This window comes from Talpa occidentalis, unplaced genomic scaffold, assembly GCF_014898055.3.
Source record: "Talpa occidentalis isolate TD23 unplaced genomic scaffold, MPIMG_talOcc4v2.1 talOcc4.3, whole genome shotgun sequence".
Taxonomy (NCBI): domain Eukaryota; kingdom Metazoa; phylum Chordata; class Mammalia; order Eulipotyphla; family Talpidae; genus Talpa; species Talpa occidentalis.
Window position 1 is genome coordinate 64,170,240 of NW_023603184.1, and position 15,648 is coordinate 64,185,887.

The 15,648-nt window shown below is 39.4% G+C and overlaps 1 protein-coding gene across 4 annotated transcripts in view; it reads right to left on the reverse strand.

Moving 5' to 3' along the window:
- Positions 1-15,648, reverse strand: part of EPB41L5 (erythrocyte membrane protein band 4.1 like 5) — a 122,593-nt gene that overhangs the window by 34,751 nt on the left and 72,194 nt on the right. For all 4 annotated transcript variants that reach the window (XM_054699630.1, XM_037523226.2, XM_037523224.2 and 1 more), the window contains exons 18-19: positions 12,528-12,625; positions 1,770-1,898 (exon numbers count right to left, since the gene is read on the reverse strand). In XM_054699630.1, the coding sequence (XP_054555605.1) occupies positions 1,770-1,898; positions 12,528-12,625 (227 nt within the window). The remainder of the gene's footprint in view (positions 1-1,769; positions 1,899-12,527; positions 12,626-15,648) is intronic.

Sequence of the window (15,648 nt, forward strand, 5' to 3'; positions counted from 1 at the left end):
ATGGAATCAGAATACCTGTGTTCTTGTTCTGAGTTTGGCTCTTTAGAGTAGCACGATGTTTCTGAGATTTACTCATGATGTTGCATGTATTACGAATACATTCCTTTTTATGTGCTGAATAGTATTCTACTTTTGGATATACCACCATTTCTTTATCTGTTATCTACTGATATTTGGGTTGTTTTAGCTATTTTAGCTATTACAAAGAGAGCTGCTCACATACTACTATCTGTATAAACAAAAGTTTTAATTTCTCCTGGATGAAGATCTAAAAGTGAAACTGCTAGGTCACATGTTCTAAAGAGCTTACAGCATTTTATATTCTTACCAAACTGGTGAGTATGATTTGCTTATATTTTGTTAAGGAATTCTGAGTATGTTCGAGAAGGTCTGTAGTTTCTTTTCTTGTAATATTTTTGTTTGGTGTTGGTATGGTGGTGATACTAGTCTCACAAAATGAGTTGGGAAGTGCTTCTTCCTTGTCTGTTGTCTGAGAGTGTAGAACTGCTTCTAATTTCCGTAAGTTTCAACAGCCCTAGATTTTTCATCTAGGGGAGATTTTTAAACTATAAAGCAAAATATCTTCAGGGCTATTCAGATTTTTCTCTCTCCTTCAAGTTCAGAAATTTCCAAAACCGTAACTGTAAGATGACAATAAATATTACTACTACTGCTACTGTAACATGGAGTTTCAACATCAGGATCAACACTTATGTTCATTACGTGCTAGGTGCTATTCCAAGTCCTTTACGTTTATTAATGTAAATAATAACCTTCATCCTTATAACCCAACCATTATCCTATTTTAAACATAATGAAACTAAGCCTCAAAGAAATTAACTTTTCAAGTCATGAAGCTAATAGGGGGCAAATCAGAAATGGAATTTGACTAAAGATGTCTAATTCTGGAATCAATAGTGCCATATTTTATATTTATTTTTATATTCAAACACTGTTTTGCGTTTATATTGGTGTGAGAGAGAGGGTGAATAAAAAATATGAACAATATTTCTAAAGCCCTCAGTTCTCTTCAAGGCTAGTGCCTGGGAACAGGATGAGTAAAATGTATCTTTTCAACAACATGATTATTTTGGATTCTCAGTTGACAATATGACCTGGTGAAGTCCTGGTTTTGGTATGGAAGATAAGTCTGGAAATTAGGGAGAGCAAAAGAAAATGTGATTTTGAAAGCACAGCATCATAATCTTCAGGTCCCTACCCATTGCATCCTTCACAAGGTCACAGTTAACTCTTCGCCTTGTTATCTATCATTTGCTTTTGCCACACTGGCAGCTGATATGGGCTTTTACATTATTTAAACAAATTATTTGCTGTTTTCTCCTTTCCATCAATTTTTTCAAATGAGTATTATGCCATTTGTTTTACCATTTTTATTTCTAATCTCTAATCACTAATGAATGGATAAGACCCAAAAATCAGTCTTAATACTGACATCACTACATTTTCTGGAAATGATAAAGTTTAGGAACTCGTTTTAATAGGAATTTGACTTTTTAAAAACTTCTTATAACCTACAACATCTTCAATCTTACTTTCTTATGCCATGACTAGCCCCCTCTTAATTAAAATTTGGAGTTTGGAAGACATTCTGCCATCTTGAGCATGCTTCTCAGTACTACTCGCTAGCTCTAATTCCTAGCTAGGTCACTCCTGTTTAACATCTATGTATTTTATTTGTTCTTCTGGGTCTCTCTCAAGTCTCATGTTTTTTCACTTCACCAGGACTATCTCTATTAAATGCAGCTTACCTTATGCACTGCTTCTACTTGAGCCTTCAAAATGTTACTCTTCAAGTCAGGAGGAACTCTTCTGGCATTCAATCCTGGGCTCTCAATGACATTATTAAGGCATTTCTCAGTCAACTTCACCACTTCCTCCTAGATATTAAAAATATACTATAAGTAACTCTGATAGGCTATAGTTATACAGAAATGGGAAAGAGACTGATGAAAGTTAATAGTCAGACAACCAAAAAATCATGTCTTAAGCAGCAATATTCTATCTCAGGAATGGTCAACTTCTACATGTGGTTTTGAACTAAAGCCCAACAATAACAAACATGAAATATGAGCTGGTAGGAAACACTAGAATTTAGCTAGACCAATTTCTGGTCTTAAGAAACTGAATGATTATACCATCTGGACAAATTCCTGAAATAAACCACACACAGGAAGAATGTGTGCTGTTTGCTATAATTAATTCATCTGGGTTTTTAGGTTAGGTCCCATAGCATTATCCCTGTAATTGTGGAACTTTCACCAGATTGATAATTGTGTTTGGGATTATGGTATATAGCCATAAGCCGATCATCTCAGACACAGAAAATACCAGAATAAAGCATATGACTAGCTAATAAAGAGCATAATTAAAACAATATAAATTAACTATATAAAAAAATGGGAGGAAGCAGATTAAGAAATTTAAATTATCTACACTACAACCCATATTTTACTTAAAATGAAAAATGAGTATTGTTATTGTAGGTGCTATTTAACACTGACCTAAATAATAACTCTATCTTAGTCTCAGAAACAGCATTTGTTCTACAAAACAGGCTAGCTGCCAGGTATGGGATTATATATTTAGTCTTTCGGGTTTGAAAAACTACAATTAACTTGTGTTTCTTTTCTTTTCTTTTTCTTTTTTTTAAAGATTTATTTATTTATTTATACAAGCACTGGGTACAGTCAGAAGCGCGGGAGGGTGAGAGAATTCACCAGAGCCAGAGCAGAGCAGGCAGAAGGACCTAAGTACACTGCTGAGGGGAGCAGCAGGCGGCAGGAGAGGTCTGCACACCATGTGGGACCCTCCTCCCGTGGCCGGGGAGCAGCTGGGGATCAAACCGGCGCCACGGAGGCTTCGGGCAGCTTCGCAACCCAGGGCTCAACCGCTGCGCCACCGGGGAGGCCCTTTTTTTTTTTTTTTTTAAAGATCTATTTATTTATTTTATACAAGAACCGGGGTACACGCCAGATGCGCAGGAGGGTGAGATGATTCACCAGAGACAGAGCAGAGAACAGAACAGGCAGAGTGACGAAATACACGTCTATGGTGCCATGTGGGACCCTCGCTGGTTGGACAGGATAGAACCGGCGCTGCAGAGGCTGCGCTGGGCTCAACTTGCCTGCGCCACCAGGGGAGGCCCAACTTGATGTTTCTTAGCATGATCTCCACATAGCTCCACAAATCTGCATGCTCAGCAGTATGATTCCAATATATACAGAAGCCTGAGAATCATTAGACTATTTATGCCTGTAACCGCCTAGTCTTCAAAATGGCTCCTCTTTGTTAAAAAAGCTCCTATGTTTTTCAATCAATAGTTCATACCATATGATTTCACATCTCATTCCGGCGTATATATCCAAAGGAAACAAAACACTGTCTTGGAAGAAGTATCTGCACTCCCATGCTCACTGAAGGATTATTCTTAGTAGTTAAGATATAAAAACAATCTAAATGTCCATCATGGATAAATGGATACAGACAATTTGATATATAATGGAATGTTATTCAGCCATTAAAAAGAAAAAATATCCTTTATGTGTGATAGCATGGATGAACCTTACCATTACACTAAGTAAAATAAGTCAGACACAGAATGGCAAATACTGTAAGATACCACTTACAAGTGAAATACAGAAAAAAAGTCCAACTCACAGAGAAAGAGTAGAATGGTGGTTACCAGAGGCTTGGGGGTGGGGAGATAGAGAGAGGTTAGTTAAAGGAAACAAATTTTCAGTTACAAGATGAGTAAGCTCTAGGGCTCTAGTGCGGTGACTACAGTTAATTATACTATATTGTACACTTAAATCTGCTAAGGAAGTAAATGTTAAGTACTCTCATCAAAAAACAAAAAAAGGTGCGAGGTGAACATGTGTTAATTTGATTGTAAAGGTCATTTCATAATGTATACATAGATAAAATCATCAGATTGTACACATTAACTATATTACAGGTTTATTTGTCAATTACATCTCTGCAAAGTTGAGGGAAAAATTATGGCTGGTTCAAATGTTTTGATATTTTCAGAGACAATTATGTTGCAGACTTGAGATCCCTTGTTAATCATTGCTATATGCACATCATTGGATTTGCATTGTAATCTGCCTCTGGCATAAGCAGGTATTTTTTTTTTCCTGCTTATATTAAAAACAAAACCAAGAATTCAATAAACATATCATAGGTAAACTATAATGTCTTTCTGGATGATGATTTTGCACAAGTACCAAAGGCTTCAAAATTATATCTATACTTCTGTCTAACACTTCTACTTCCCAGGGAAAAAACCAAAGATGACTATAAATATTTGTATTTATAAGACGGTCACAACATTGATTATGACAGTGAAATGAACAATAATCTAAATGTCTAATAAGGGACTGAATAATACAGTGAATGACACATGCATACAATTCAACTATTATGTAACCTGTATCATCAAAATAAAGATGACTACAATTTTAGTTTTAAAAAGCAGTGCCATTGATTTTTATTTTAAAAAATATACATATCACATTTAAGTGTTTGGACATTTAGGTCTTAAAAATGTTAACTGTAAATATTTCTTAGTAGTGGGATAATAAGGAATTTATAATTTCTTGCCTTTAAAAATCTGTATTTTCTTTTTTTTTTTTTTTAAATATTTTTTATTTATTTGTTTATTTATTTATATTTATACAAGCACTGAGTACAGTCAGAAGCGCGGGAGGGTGAGAGAATTCACTAGAGCCAGAGCGGGGAGCAGAGCAGGCAGAAGGACCGAGTACACTGCTGAGGAGAGCAGCGGGTGGCAGAAGAGGTCTGCGTGCCATGTGGGACCCTCCTCCTGTGGCCGGGGAGCAGCCGGGGATCGAACCGGCACTGCAGAGGCTGCAGGCAGCTTCGCAACCCAGCGCTCAACCGCTGCGCCACCGGGGAGGCCCTAAAAATCTGTATTTTCTATAATTATCATGCATATATATATATATGAGATAGGAAAAAATCACTGAAATGTAAGCTGTTGTATATTGGCTTCAAAATATTTTTACTTTGTCACGTAACTCTAAGGGTATCAAGTTACTGTCCCCCTGATATGTGTGCCCTGGATGACCAATATGTGCAAACAGAAGACCAAAAGAATTAAAGGACACCCTGAATTCCTACAGTGAGTATGAACACTCAAACTCTAAAGCAGTCCTTGGCTGTTGGAGTCCACTTAGAAGCTGTTAAACCAATTAGTTTTATTCAATATGCAATACTACATGGGAAGCATTGTCAAATAAAAATAATCGATTATATTTATACTGACAAATGTTATTAATATAAGTGTCCTAGAAATTGCATAAAATTCCTAAAAATCTGCTATGTCCTGTTGATAGTAAAAATTCCAATTATTACTTAAAATGTTATGTATCTCAAAGATAACCAAATTTATTTGCCAATTCCATTATAACGAGCTCTCATCATATCTTTAATCATGAGCATTTTAAAGTTTTTGTCATTTATAGACTGCTATTAATTTTACTCAAGTGTCTGCAAGAATGAGATTCATGGAAAGAACCCTATCAAATATTCCTGACCACTAACACTACGGCCAACTACCAGGATGTTAGGTACCCATCTCACAACTAAAAAAGGCTCAACGTGAGATCTGGTCCTTTACAGATGCTGGAGACTTCGAAGTCAAATTAACTAGGAAAAGAAGTAGACATGACATTGACACAGACTGCTTCCTCCCAAGATGTGGGATCAAGAAGACCAACAAAGATCCTCTCCATTCCTTTTTTTCTTCTCTAACCATCCTTCTCCTAATTCTTATACCATGAAGAACTTTTATGATTCTCTTGTCCACCTTTTGCCTTGAACTGGCCTGAAAAGAAATTGTCATTGTTTAAGCATCTCAGGCCACTGCCAAAGGGAGCAATCCCACCTTCAAACTGCTAGATTTGATCTGATGATGGGGATTCTGTAGGTCCACCCATCACAAACTTTTCTGATTTCCAATGCTTCTGTTTCTCTGGAACAAACTCTGTACTTCTCTATTGTTAGCCTCTCTATTTCCCTGCCTGATTAATAATCTCAAATTCAGGGAACCTTTACCCAAGGTCTGCACAAAAAAGGGACCTAAGGCAAGGATAACCGCAACAGAAACACTTGCAGGGTCTACCTCTAGGGCTGTCACCTTTCCAGTTCTGAGCCACATTCCAACAGGAATTACTAGGAGGCATTCATGGTTCAAAATTAATTTCCTTTGGCAAATTCATTCCCTGGTTAGGAGTAAGTGAAAATGAGGCTATGATCAGGAACTTCTCCTTAACTCCTGAAGATAATGTAGAATCGCTGCTGAAGCAATAGCTGCCCAACCAAAAATCCATAGACTCTCTGATCAAAGTTATTCCTGACAGTAGGATAACCCTTGATTATTTTCTAGCAGAACAAGGAGGTATTTGTCCGATCACCAACACCATTTTTTTTTTTTGTACTTAGACTGACACTTCTGGGAAAATTAAATCTCAGCTATATAAATTTACTTAACTAGCAGACTGGCTTAAGAAGTGGCTCTTTCAATCTTTCTTTTACTTTGATTCTGATTAGCTTTGGGACTTGGGGTCTACAGGTTGGATATGCTCTCCAGGCAGTGGGAATTATTGTGCTTATAATAATCATAGTATTCTCCCTAATGCTGTATTAATAACACTGTTTCTATGCTTATCCTAAAACTTATTTAGGTGAGCATGAAAACTGAGCTAACTGTACTAGAGGAGCATGACTGAGATTTTTCATTTCTCATTCTTTATGTTGTTTAAATGAGGCCAATGAAATCCACTTTCTATTTCCCTCCTCTGTGGGACAAGACACTCAAGGACGGACCTCCTTAGCTCCAAGGGTCACACAGCACATCTAACAATGTGTGGGAGGGAGGGAAGAAAGGAGAGAAAGAAAAAAGAGGAAGGAGGGAAGAAAGTAAGGAAACAATACCTAAACAACACGGTTGACCAATGAGGTTTTCTGTGAAATATCTTGATTAAGAAGGGGAAATGTGGGGCCTCCCCAGTGGTGCAGAAGGTTGAGCGCAGCCCTGTGAAGCTGTCCGCAGCCTCTGGAGCACGGGTTTCATTCCCAAGCCAGCCAGGGAGATTCCCACATGGCACGGCAGACCTCTCCTGTCTCGCCCACTGCGCCCCTCAGCAGTGTTTTGGGTCCGTCTGCCTGCTCTGCTCCCCGCTCTGTTTCTGGTGAATTCTCTCACCCTCCTGCGCCTCTGGCCTGTATCCCAACTATTGTATAAATGAAAATAAAGAAATCTTTTAAAAAAAAAAAAAGAAGGGGAAATGTGGAAGGATTTCAGTCTAAAATGGAACTGGAGGATATGAAGAATCTTACACATGCACCCTCAGAAGAAAAGAACTTAAGAACTCAGAGGCCTGAGTTCCCATAAATGCCTGATTTGCAGAAGAATGAGACATCTCTTGACTAATAATATCTACCAAGAAGTTTCTTCTCATCCTCAAACCAATAAACATACTGCATGAATTGTAGCTGAATTTTCTTCACAGCACACCCCAAATTCTCAACAGACTCACCTGCAGCTTGCTATAGCATGCATTTTCTAAGCTGTGATTCCTCTGCTTTCCCAAATATACTCAATTCTGGTCATTTGAGCTTATCAGTTTACCTCTTTATTTAGACTGATAACCTGACATGCCAAATTTGACCCACCAGTTGCTTTTGTAAATAAAGTTTATTGGGATACAGTCATACTCATTCCTATATTTTATGCTTTCATGCTGTAATAGCAGTGTTGAGGAGTTGTGACAGAGAATGTATAATTGGCAAAGACTAAAATATATACTACTGACTCTACTGAAGTAGTCTGCCAACTTCTGACCAAGAAGTAAACTTGCCCTTCTTCTAATAATTTACCCTAAAAAGTTGCTAACAGTCATTCATGCCTTTATTCTGGCCCATGCCCTTACTAATAAATGCAATTTAAATTTTTACTTGATTTCTAATCAAAAAATAAGAAATAAAAGTGATTCCTAAAATGAAATTTGGAGAATGAAAATCTTGGAATTGTTCTGTATAACTAAGAACGGAAGGTAACTGGAAAATCTATACCTCTTGACATAAAATAAGTTTTAAATAATTTCAAAAACAAAGTCAAGCATAGGAACTGTGACTAAGTTTTCAAAAAAAAAAAGGAGGCACCAAGGAGAAAGAAAAATTTCAACAATGACACTGAAGAACTTATTTCCTCCACAGTGCATTATATTTGCAGATAACTGTTCAAAAATGCTTCTTATATTGAAGTTAAATCTACATACATCTAATAATATCACTGACTTTAACTCTTCTCTGAAGTTATTAAAAAACAAGTTATATTAATTCCTCTTTTATGTAGCAGCTTTTTTTTTTTTTAAGATTTTATTTATTTATTTATACCAGCACTGGGTACAGTCAGAAGTGCGGGAGGGTGAGAGAATTCACTATAGCCAGAGCGAGGAACAGAATAGGCAGACAGAGCGAAGACACTGCTGAGGGGAGTAGTGGGCGCAGCAGGAGAGGTCTACATGTAGGACCCTCGCCGGCGGCCAGGGATCAAACTGGCGCTGCAGAGGCTGCAGGCAGCTTCGCAGCCCAGCGCTCAACCGCTGAGCCACCAGGGGAGGCCCCATGTAGCAGCTCTTAACATATCTAAATGTTCTCTCTTGAGAATACTGATCCTCAGCTACAACTTAGTTTCAAGACTTTTTACCATATTGTCCTTACTCTTCTCTAAAGAGTAACTAATCACAGTTTTCCTAAATCATTTTTAAAGAGTGATATACAGAAATGAACATATTATGTTTAAACTTCCCTTCTAAAACCCTGTCAGTTAACACAACACAGATCTTTGAGAAGTCACATTTCATACTGCATTTAGATAAGATTCACATTGCATTTACATAGTCTTAAAACATCTTTTTTCACATGCTTCTGTTATACTCTATCTCCTTACCCTAACACAGGATTCTGTCAGAATTGTTACAATGTATATTCTTAAATCCAGTCAATCATTCCAGGCCATCAAAGTCTTCATGGATCCTGATTTTTATCTTTCAAAAACTACTATAGTTACTGTCATCTGCAAATTCCATTAGCACAGGAGGAAGGGATGGAGGGAGAAAGGGAGGGACGAGTAGAGAAGGAAGACGTTGAGAAGGAGCAGGGAAAGGAAGGGAAGGGAGGAGGAGAGGAAGTAGTCATTGGAGAAAGTCATTTGCAATACTCCAATGGGACTTGGTGGAACAGGTCTGAAATTCCTGAGGGTCAAGGTTTTGTCATTCTTCTTGAAAATTCCACACAACACTTACTATTTCTTAGAAAAAGTAAGCAGTTAACATGTTCGTAGAATTAGAATTAAATCAACAGTATATCAGGATCTCAAGTAACTGTATCAAACCTGAATAATGCCTAGTCTGATATAGTAAGAGATAGCTCTGCTGTCAGTATTGCTAGTCTGAGCTGCAACATTCTGTTACTGGCTCAGAGATTCTCAGTTACACAATTCTTAGAACTAATCACCCAACTAATGTTTTGCTTTAGAAAAATATATTTAGAAAAGATAATATTAACTTGAATTCCCTAGGCAAACATCAACTGCTGATGGCGGAGGCAGGATAATCAGACTGGATGAAAAAATGTGTCACATAAAAACACGAATCAACCTTTTTTCCCTTTGAATCAACTTTTACATAGTAGTCTAGTTGGAGAGTTAAGGTAGCCAGAGGTCCCCTATTTATTAGTACAATACTAAATTATTACTGCCTGCACTGAATAAGACTTCACGTTCCTAGATATGTGAGTCTCAAAATGTTCCTTGATGCTATACTGTCCTTGACCTAACCCAGTCTCTTACTCCCTTTCCTATCCTGAACAACACTCCTCATTTTTTCAAGGCTTCAAGACTAATTTTTATGTCAATCACAAGCCACCTTATTATCCTATGTCCTGAAACAAAAAATTTGTGAAGGCCTGCATTTCAAAAATACTAGTTTATAGAAATTTCCTTTACACTATAAAAACTATGGCTATCCTTTGATCATGCTCCAAGCATTTCTCCCTCACCAAGACAAAGGCAATCCAAAATCAGCTAGTTGCTAAGAAATCAGCAGAGTTGATTCTTTCTGCCCTCCTGGAATTCAGAAATAAGTTTTCATACTTTCGTTGAGCTCCCATTGGCTTTGGGGAGAAAAGACAAACATTAACCCTGAAAGGAGAAGCAATTCACGGTAGGTTTTTCCTGCTGGGTTAAAAAAAAGAGATAAAGGAACTCTATGTTACTGGCAGGAATGTAAACTGATCCAGCTACTGTGGGAAGCTGCGTGGAGGTTCTTCAGAACACTGAAAATGGATCTACCAGTGATTCCACTCCTAGGAATCTACCCAAAGGACACAAAAACACTAATTCAAAAGGAACTTGAACTCCTATATTTATTGCAGCACTATTTACAACAGTCAAGATATGGAAACAGCCCAAATGCCCTAAAAGAGACAAATAGATAAAAAAGATGTGGTATATTTACACAATGGATTATTACTCAACAATCAAAAAAGATAAACTCATGCCATTTACAGCAACATGGATGGAGCTGGGGGACTATCCTAAGCAAAGTAAGTCAGGAGGAAAAAAACTAGCAAGCTTAGCATACATTAGAGGCAAACAGCAAGGTGGGGGGGGGGGCGGTGTGTCGAACAGGGGCAGAAAGACCACAAGAGAATATAGCGATAGTTCATAGGTGTTATGGTGGTGGGAGAAATACAGGGGTTACATGATGTAAGATAAAAATAATTAATAAAAAGAAAAAAGACTAATATAATATATCCTTTGCTTCAGAGACTCAATTATATTATTGCAAAACATGCAGGGACTTTTTCAAGGAAAGGAAAAAAGTAAGTTTAATGATTTCCATGAACTCCTGTGCAATATAAAGCACAATCACTGTTCTCTCTGTTTCCAATTCCACCAAAATTCACTAGGTTTCATTCTTAATTGAGGTTTATTCTAGTCCTTCATTCAATTTTTATCAAATTAATTGCCAGCCATGTGTTCTTCCCCCACATTCTGTTATTTTGTTGTTGTTGGCACCAGTGTTTATTTCAAGGGGAAGAGCATGAAGACTTGGATTTTTCCGGGGGAGACCTGGGGCCTCCAGCTTCTCACCTGGCCTCGGGTTATGAGAGGAATGAGGTTTAGGTGGCCCAGTCATCCTGGTCAAAGGCAACTTCAGTGGAGACAATAAGATATTATTTCATGAAGTTTTTGTACAGCTATCTCAGCTCTTTCTCTATGATGTGCTGTGCAGGGTCATTAGATGAATTTAAGTCAAGATCGTATTTCCCATTCTGAAAGAATTCAAATGCCACTACATCCATACAGATCACCACCTTGTCTGGTAAACCAGACACCTGTATAGTGATCTACAGCAGCTCTTACCCTGCATCCCCTACCTCACAGAGACATAAATAAACAAACAAACAAACAAATAAATAAATCTGACACTGTAAAAGCAAGCACACCAATGTAATAGCAAAAAATACTGATGGGCCAAGAAAAAAAAAAGTCTGAAATTTAATCAGGCTGTAAAAGACATTTCTAAGAAAAAATCATATTAGAAAAAAAAGATAGATTTAAAAGGACAGTTTTAACCATTAGTATACAAAAAAGAAAAAAATCACCCTTTACTCCATACTGATCACTGGAGAAATTCCATTTAGTTGTCCAAGAATGAAAGAATACTGCAAATCAGTTGTTCCCCTTCCCTCTTTAAAACAAAATCTCAAATTCATTCAATAGACTCTCCTTATCTGCTGTCTATATAGGACCAAAAAAAAAAAAAAAAAAAAAAGTGGTCTCTCCATTTCTAAAATTCATTAGTCTCTGTAAGTGGGGATATCTAGAGTACATACAATTATTTAATTTAATTTAGTTAGTTCCATAAGTTACTTAATGTAGAAATTAGAAAAAATGTTTTAATTATAGTCAATTAACTAAAGTTTAATTGGTATATACCCCCTATCCACAACTAAAAACCTCCAAGGGGACAGGGTGGTGAAAGGTATGAAGGATGAAGTTAAGTTCTATCCTCCTTCTTGTTTATAATACAGAGCAGCTCCCTTTCAAACAAATTTTTCTATGATTTCAAAAGGTTTTTGCCAAATCCACCAATTAAATCTAGACCCACTGAGCAGAATTAGAGAAAAGATGGGCTGAATCAAAGTAAAAGCTTTGACAGTCACAACACTTGAGTACATGTTTAAAAAAAATAACCGTGAGATGACATTTCATTTCTTAATGTGGCTACCCAAGTTTTTTTCTCACCCCCTATATATCCACAAACTTCATCATTTTAAATGAGAAAACAGGTTTATAGGACTTCAGTACACAAAGACTTCCTAGTGAAAGAAAACACATGAGCTTTGGAAAGAAAGGATTTCTAGGAGGATTGGAGATGGGTGACAGGTATACAAAGCAGAAATCTGAATACCTGGTTGTTGATGTTAACATCAATGTTAGGAGAAGGAGATGGCAAAGGACTGTTTTCCATCTCAAGGTGTTTGAGCTTCTCTGAGACATCTTTAAATGCTGGGGAGGGGGGAAAAAAAGGGAAAATAGTCCTTCAGTCTGTCAGGCTGTCAGAGTCGCGAGAGAACATAGGTGTAAGTGCCCCCCCCCCCACCAAAACCAGTTACCATTAATTAAAGGTGATTTTTCAAATTACCACCATAAATACCATTTTTGTCTACAATTATGTAACTCTCCATTGATTTGATTAAAAATTAACTTAGGGGCCTCCCTGGTGGCGCAAGGGGTAAGACACAACTTATGAGGCAATCTAATCTGCAGCCACTGCAGCGAGAGTTCAATCCCCAGGCCAGTCAGGGAACAACCCAGATGGCGCAGCAGACCTCTCCTTACTCCCCCGCTGCTCCCCTCAGCAGTGTATTTCACTCAGTCTAACTGTTCTATTCCCCACTCTGTCTCTGGTGAATCTTCTCACCACCCACACCTCTGCCCTGTACCCCAGTTCTCATATGCATAAATAAATCTTTAAAAAAAATAAAAATTAACCTAAATAGGAACATTGCTGCATCTCTTTATTTGCACCACTAAAAAGCAGCTAGACATGGACTCTCAATAGCATATGTGGCTGTTTGCAAGGCAAAAGACTCCAAGAAAAGGCAGAGGACACCTATGATATGGTCCCTTTATCTATAACCACAACCTAAGCTCCTGCTCCCAAATATCAGTATTTTGCTGTTTTCTTTCCTGGGCCCTACCTATACACTGCCTAAAACTATACTTATGTGGGACAAATTGATGAAGGACATATTTATTTATTCATTGATTAAACATATTATATACCGGCACCTTCAGGTGTGCTGCAGGACAATTTATTTTCATTATATTTCACCTATCTGCAAAACACATTACAAATAAAGTCCTCTAGCCACTGAAAACAAAATCCATCTTTAAGTGACTCTCAAAAATTAACCACTCTGCAAAACTCTTATTTTGCAGGGAAGTAATTTGGTGTTTGAGTTTTTACATAACATCTGATAAAAAGGTTTTGAATACCTAATAATTTTAATATAATCAGGTAGAAGAAGGGAAGAGAAGGGAAAGGGAAAACTACTAAATCAGATCACCTTTTAGTCAAAGGAATTTTTTGAAAGTGTCCATCAATTAACACAATGGATCACTCTCTTGGCTGCACATTAGAATCACATAGGGAGCTTTTCATAAATACTAATTTCCAGGGGCGATCCTGGAGGTGCAGGGTCTCAGCGCTGTCAAGCTATGGACAGCCACTATGACTTGAGTTCCAGTTGAATTCTATCCTGGCCAGGGAGCTAACCCACATGGAGCAGCAGACCTCTCCTGTTTTGCCCGCAGCAGTGTGTTCGAGTAGATCTGCCTGTTCTGCTTCCCACTCTGTCTCTGGTGAATCCTCTCACAGGCCCCCTGCCCCCTTCCCTGCCCCACCTCCCGCACCTTTGGTCTACAACCCAGTGCTTGTATGCATAAATAAAAATATTTTAAAAAATACTAATTTCCGGAGTTGACCCTAGATCAATTACATCAAAATTTCTGGAGGTAGTTTTCTGGCACTGATAGTTTTAAAAACTCTTCAGGTAATTTTAATGCACAACCCAAACTGAGAATCATTAATTCAATTTCTCCTGGTTTTCTTATGCTTCAAATTATTTGATACTAAATTTTAAATGATTATGCTGATAGTAGAGCCGGGGGCGGAGCAACATGGCGGCGAGGAGACTCTGCGAGTAAGATCTCCCATTAAAAAAAGTGAATAGGGAGGAAAAGCGGCAGGTCCCAGTGAGAACTGGGACACAGAAGATAAACGGGTGACGCCAGCAAACTACCCGAAGAAGAAAGTGGCCATAAAAGAGGACCAGAAGGGAGGGAAGCGCAGAACCCTGCTCCCCTCCCCCGCCCACAGAGGCGGCACTCTCCGACCGGCAGAGAGGAGGAAACAACAAACCAAAACGGCCCACAAGAACAAACGACGCAGCAAGCGGGACTGTGAGTGGAAAGGAACTATTGCAGCCACCACACCCCGTGAACGGGAGCTGAGGCGAACCCTGCAGGATCCGCCGCAGCGGTGAGCGAACGGCTCCGGGCGCCATTAGAGAAGAACAAAGACCCCGGGAGACGCACAAACAGCCCGGGCTGCCAGTAAGCTTGTGTGGAAAGCGGCGCGCTCGGCGCGCTTGAAAAGCAAGTGCAGACCGGGATCGCAGCTGCCCAGGTCCCTGCGCCTGCGACCTAGGCTTGCGGGGAGACGACCTAGGCTTGCGGGGAGACGCGCGGAGGTCCTCACTGAGGTGAAGGTCCCTCCCTGAGTAAGCAGGAACCAGGCGCCCAGGCACGGGAGCGGTGCAAAAGGCGCCATTCCCAAGCCACTGAACTGGGCTACAGCCCGCGTCCTGGAACTGAGGGCTTTGAACTGAGACCCGGGGCACGAAAATTTGGGGCGTGGGTTCTCCACGACGGTGGGGCACAAGGCAGACACAGCACCCCAAAGCTGTTGAGGTTTACCCTACCATTCCCGCTCTGTTCCCTGTCCCACGGGGTGGGGGGGGGCGAAAAACAGCCCCCCAAGGACAATAGGAGAGATCTCTGGCGCCACCTAGCGACCAGGAAAAAAAAAGTCACTAACACCCCATAAAACAGGAAATTTCTTAAGACTGCTTGAAAAGGGCAGAAGGCTTCTGGAGGACCCAGTGGCCAGCCGGGAAGTTATTCCACTCCAGGCCCCTTCCGACCAGCAGTCTGAGCCCACAGAGGGAGCAGGCACCCACGTCCGGGGCAGACCGGGTGCGCAGAAGAGTGTGCCTGAAACCGGAGGCGCAGGGACTGCATCCCGCTTCGCTATTTGAGAACAGGGACATTTCTTCAGTAAAAACTGCCTAAAACCAGCAGAAAGCTCCCCCAGAAGGCAGAGATGGCTCCTGGAAGAGCCAGAGGGGAGCGGAGAAGTTCACCCAAGATGTCAGTCAGTCCGAGCAACACAGTGTCCCAACGCATACGACAAATTAGAAAACAGACAGTAGGGAGTAGAAGAACCACACGCAATCTAACAACTC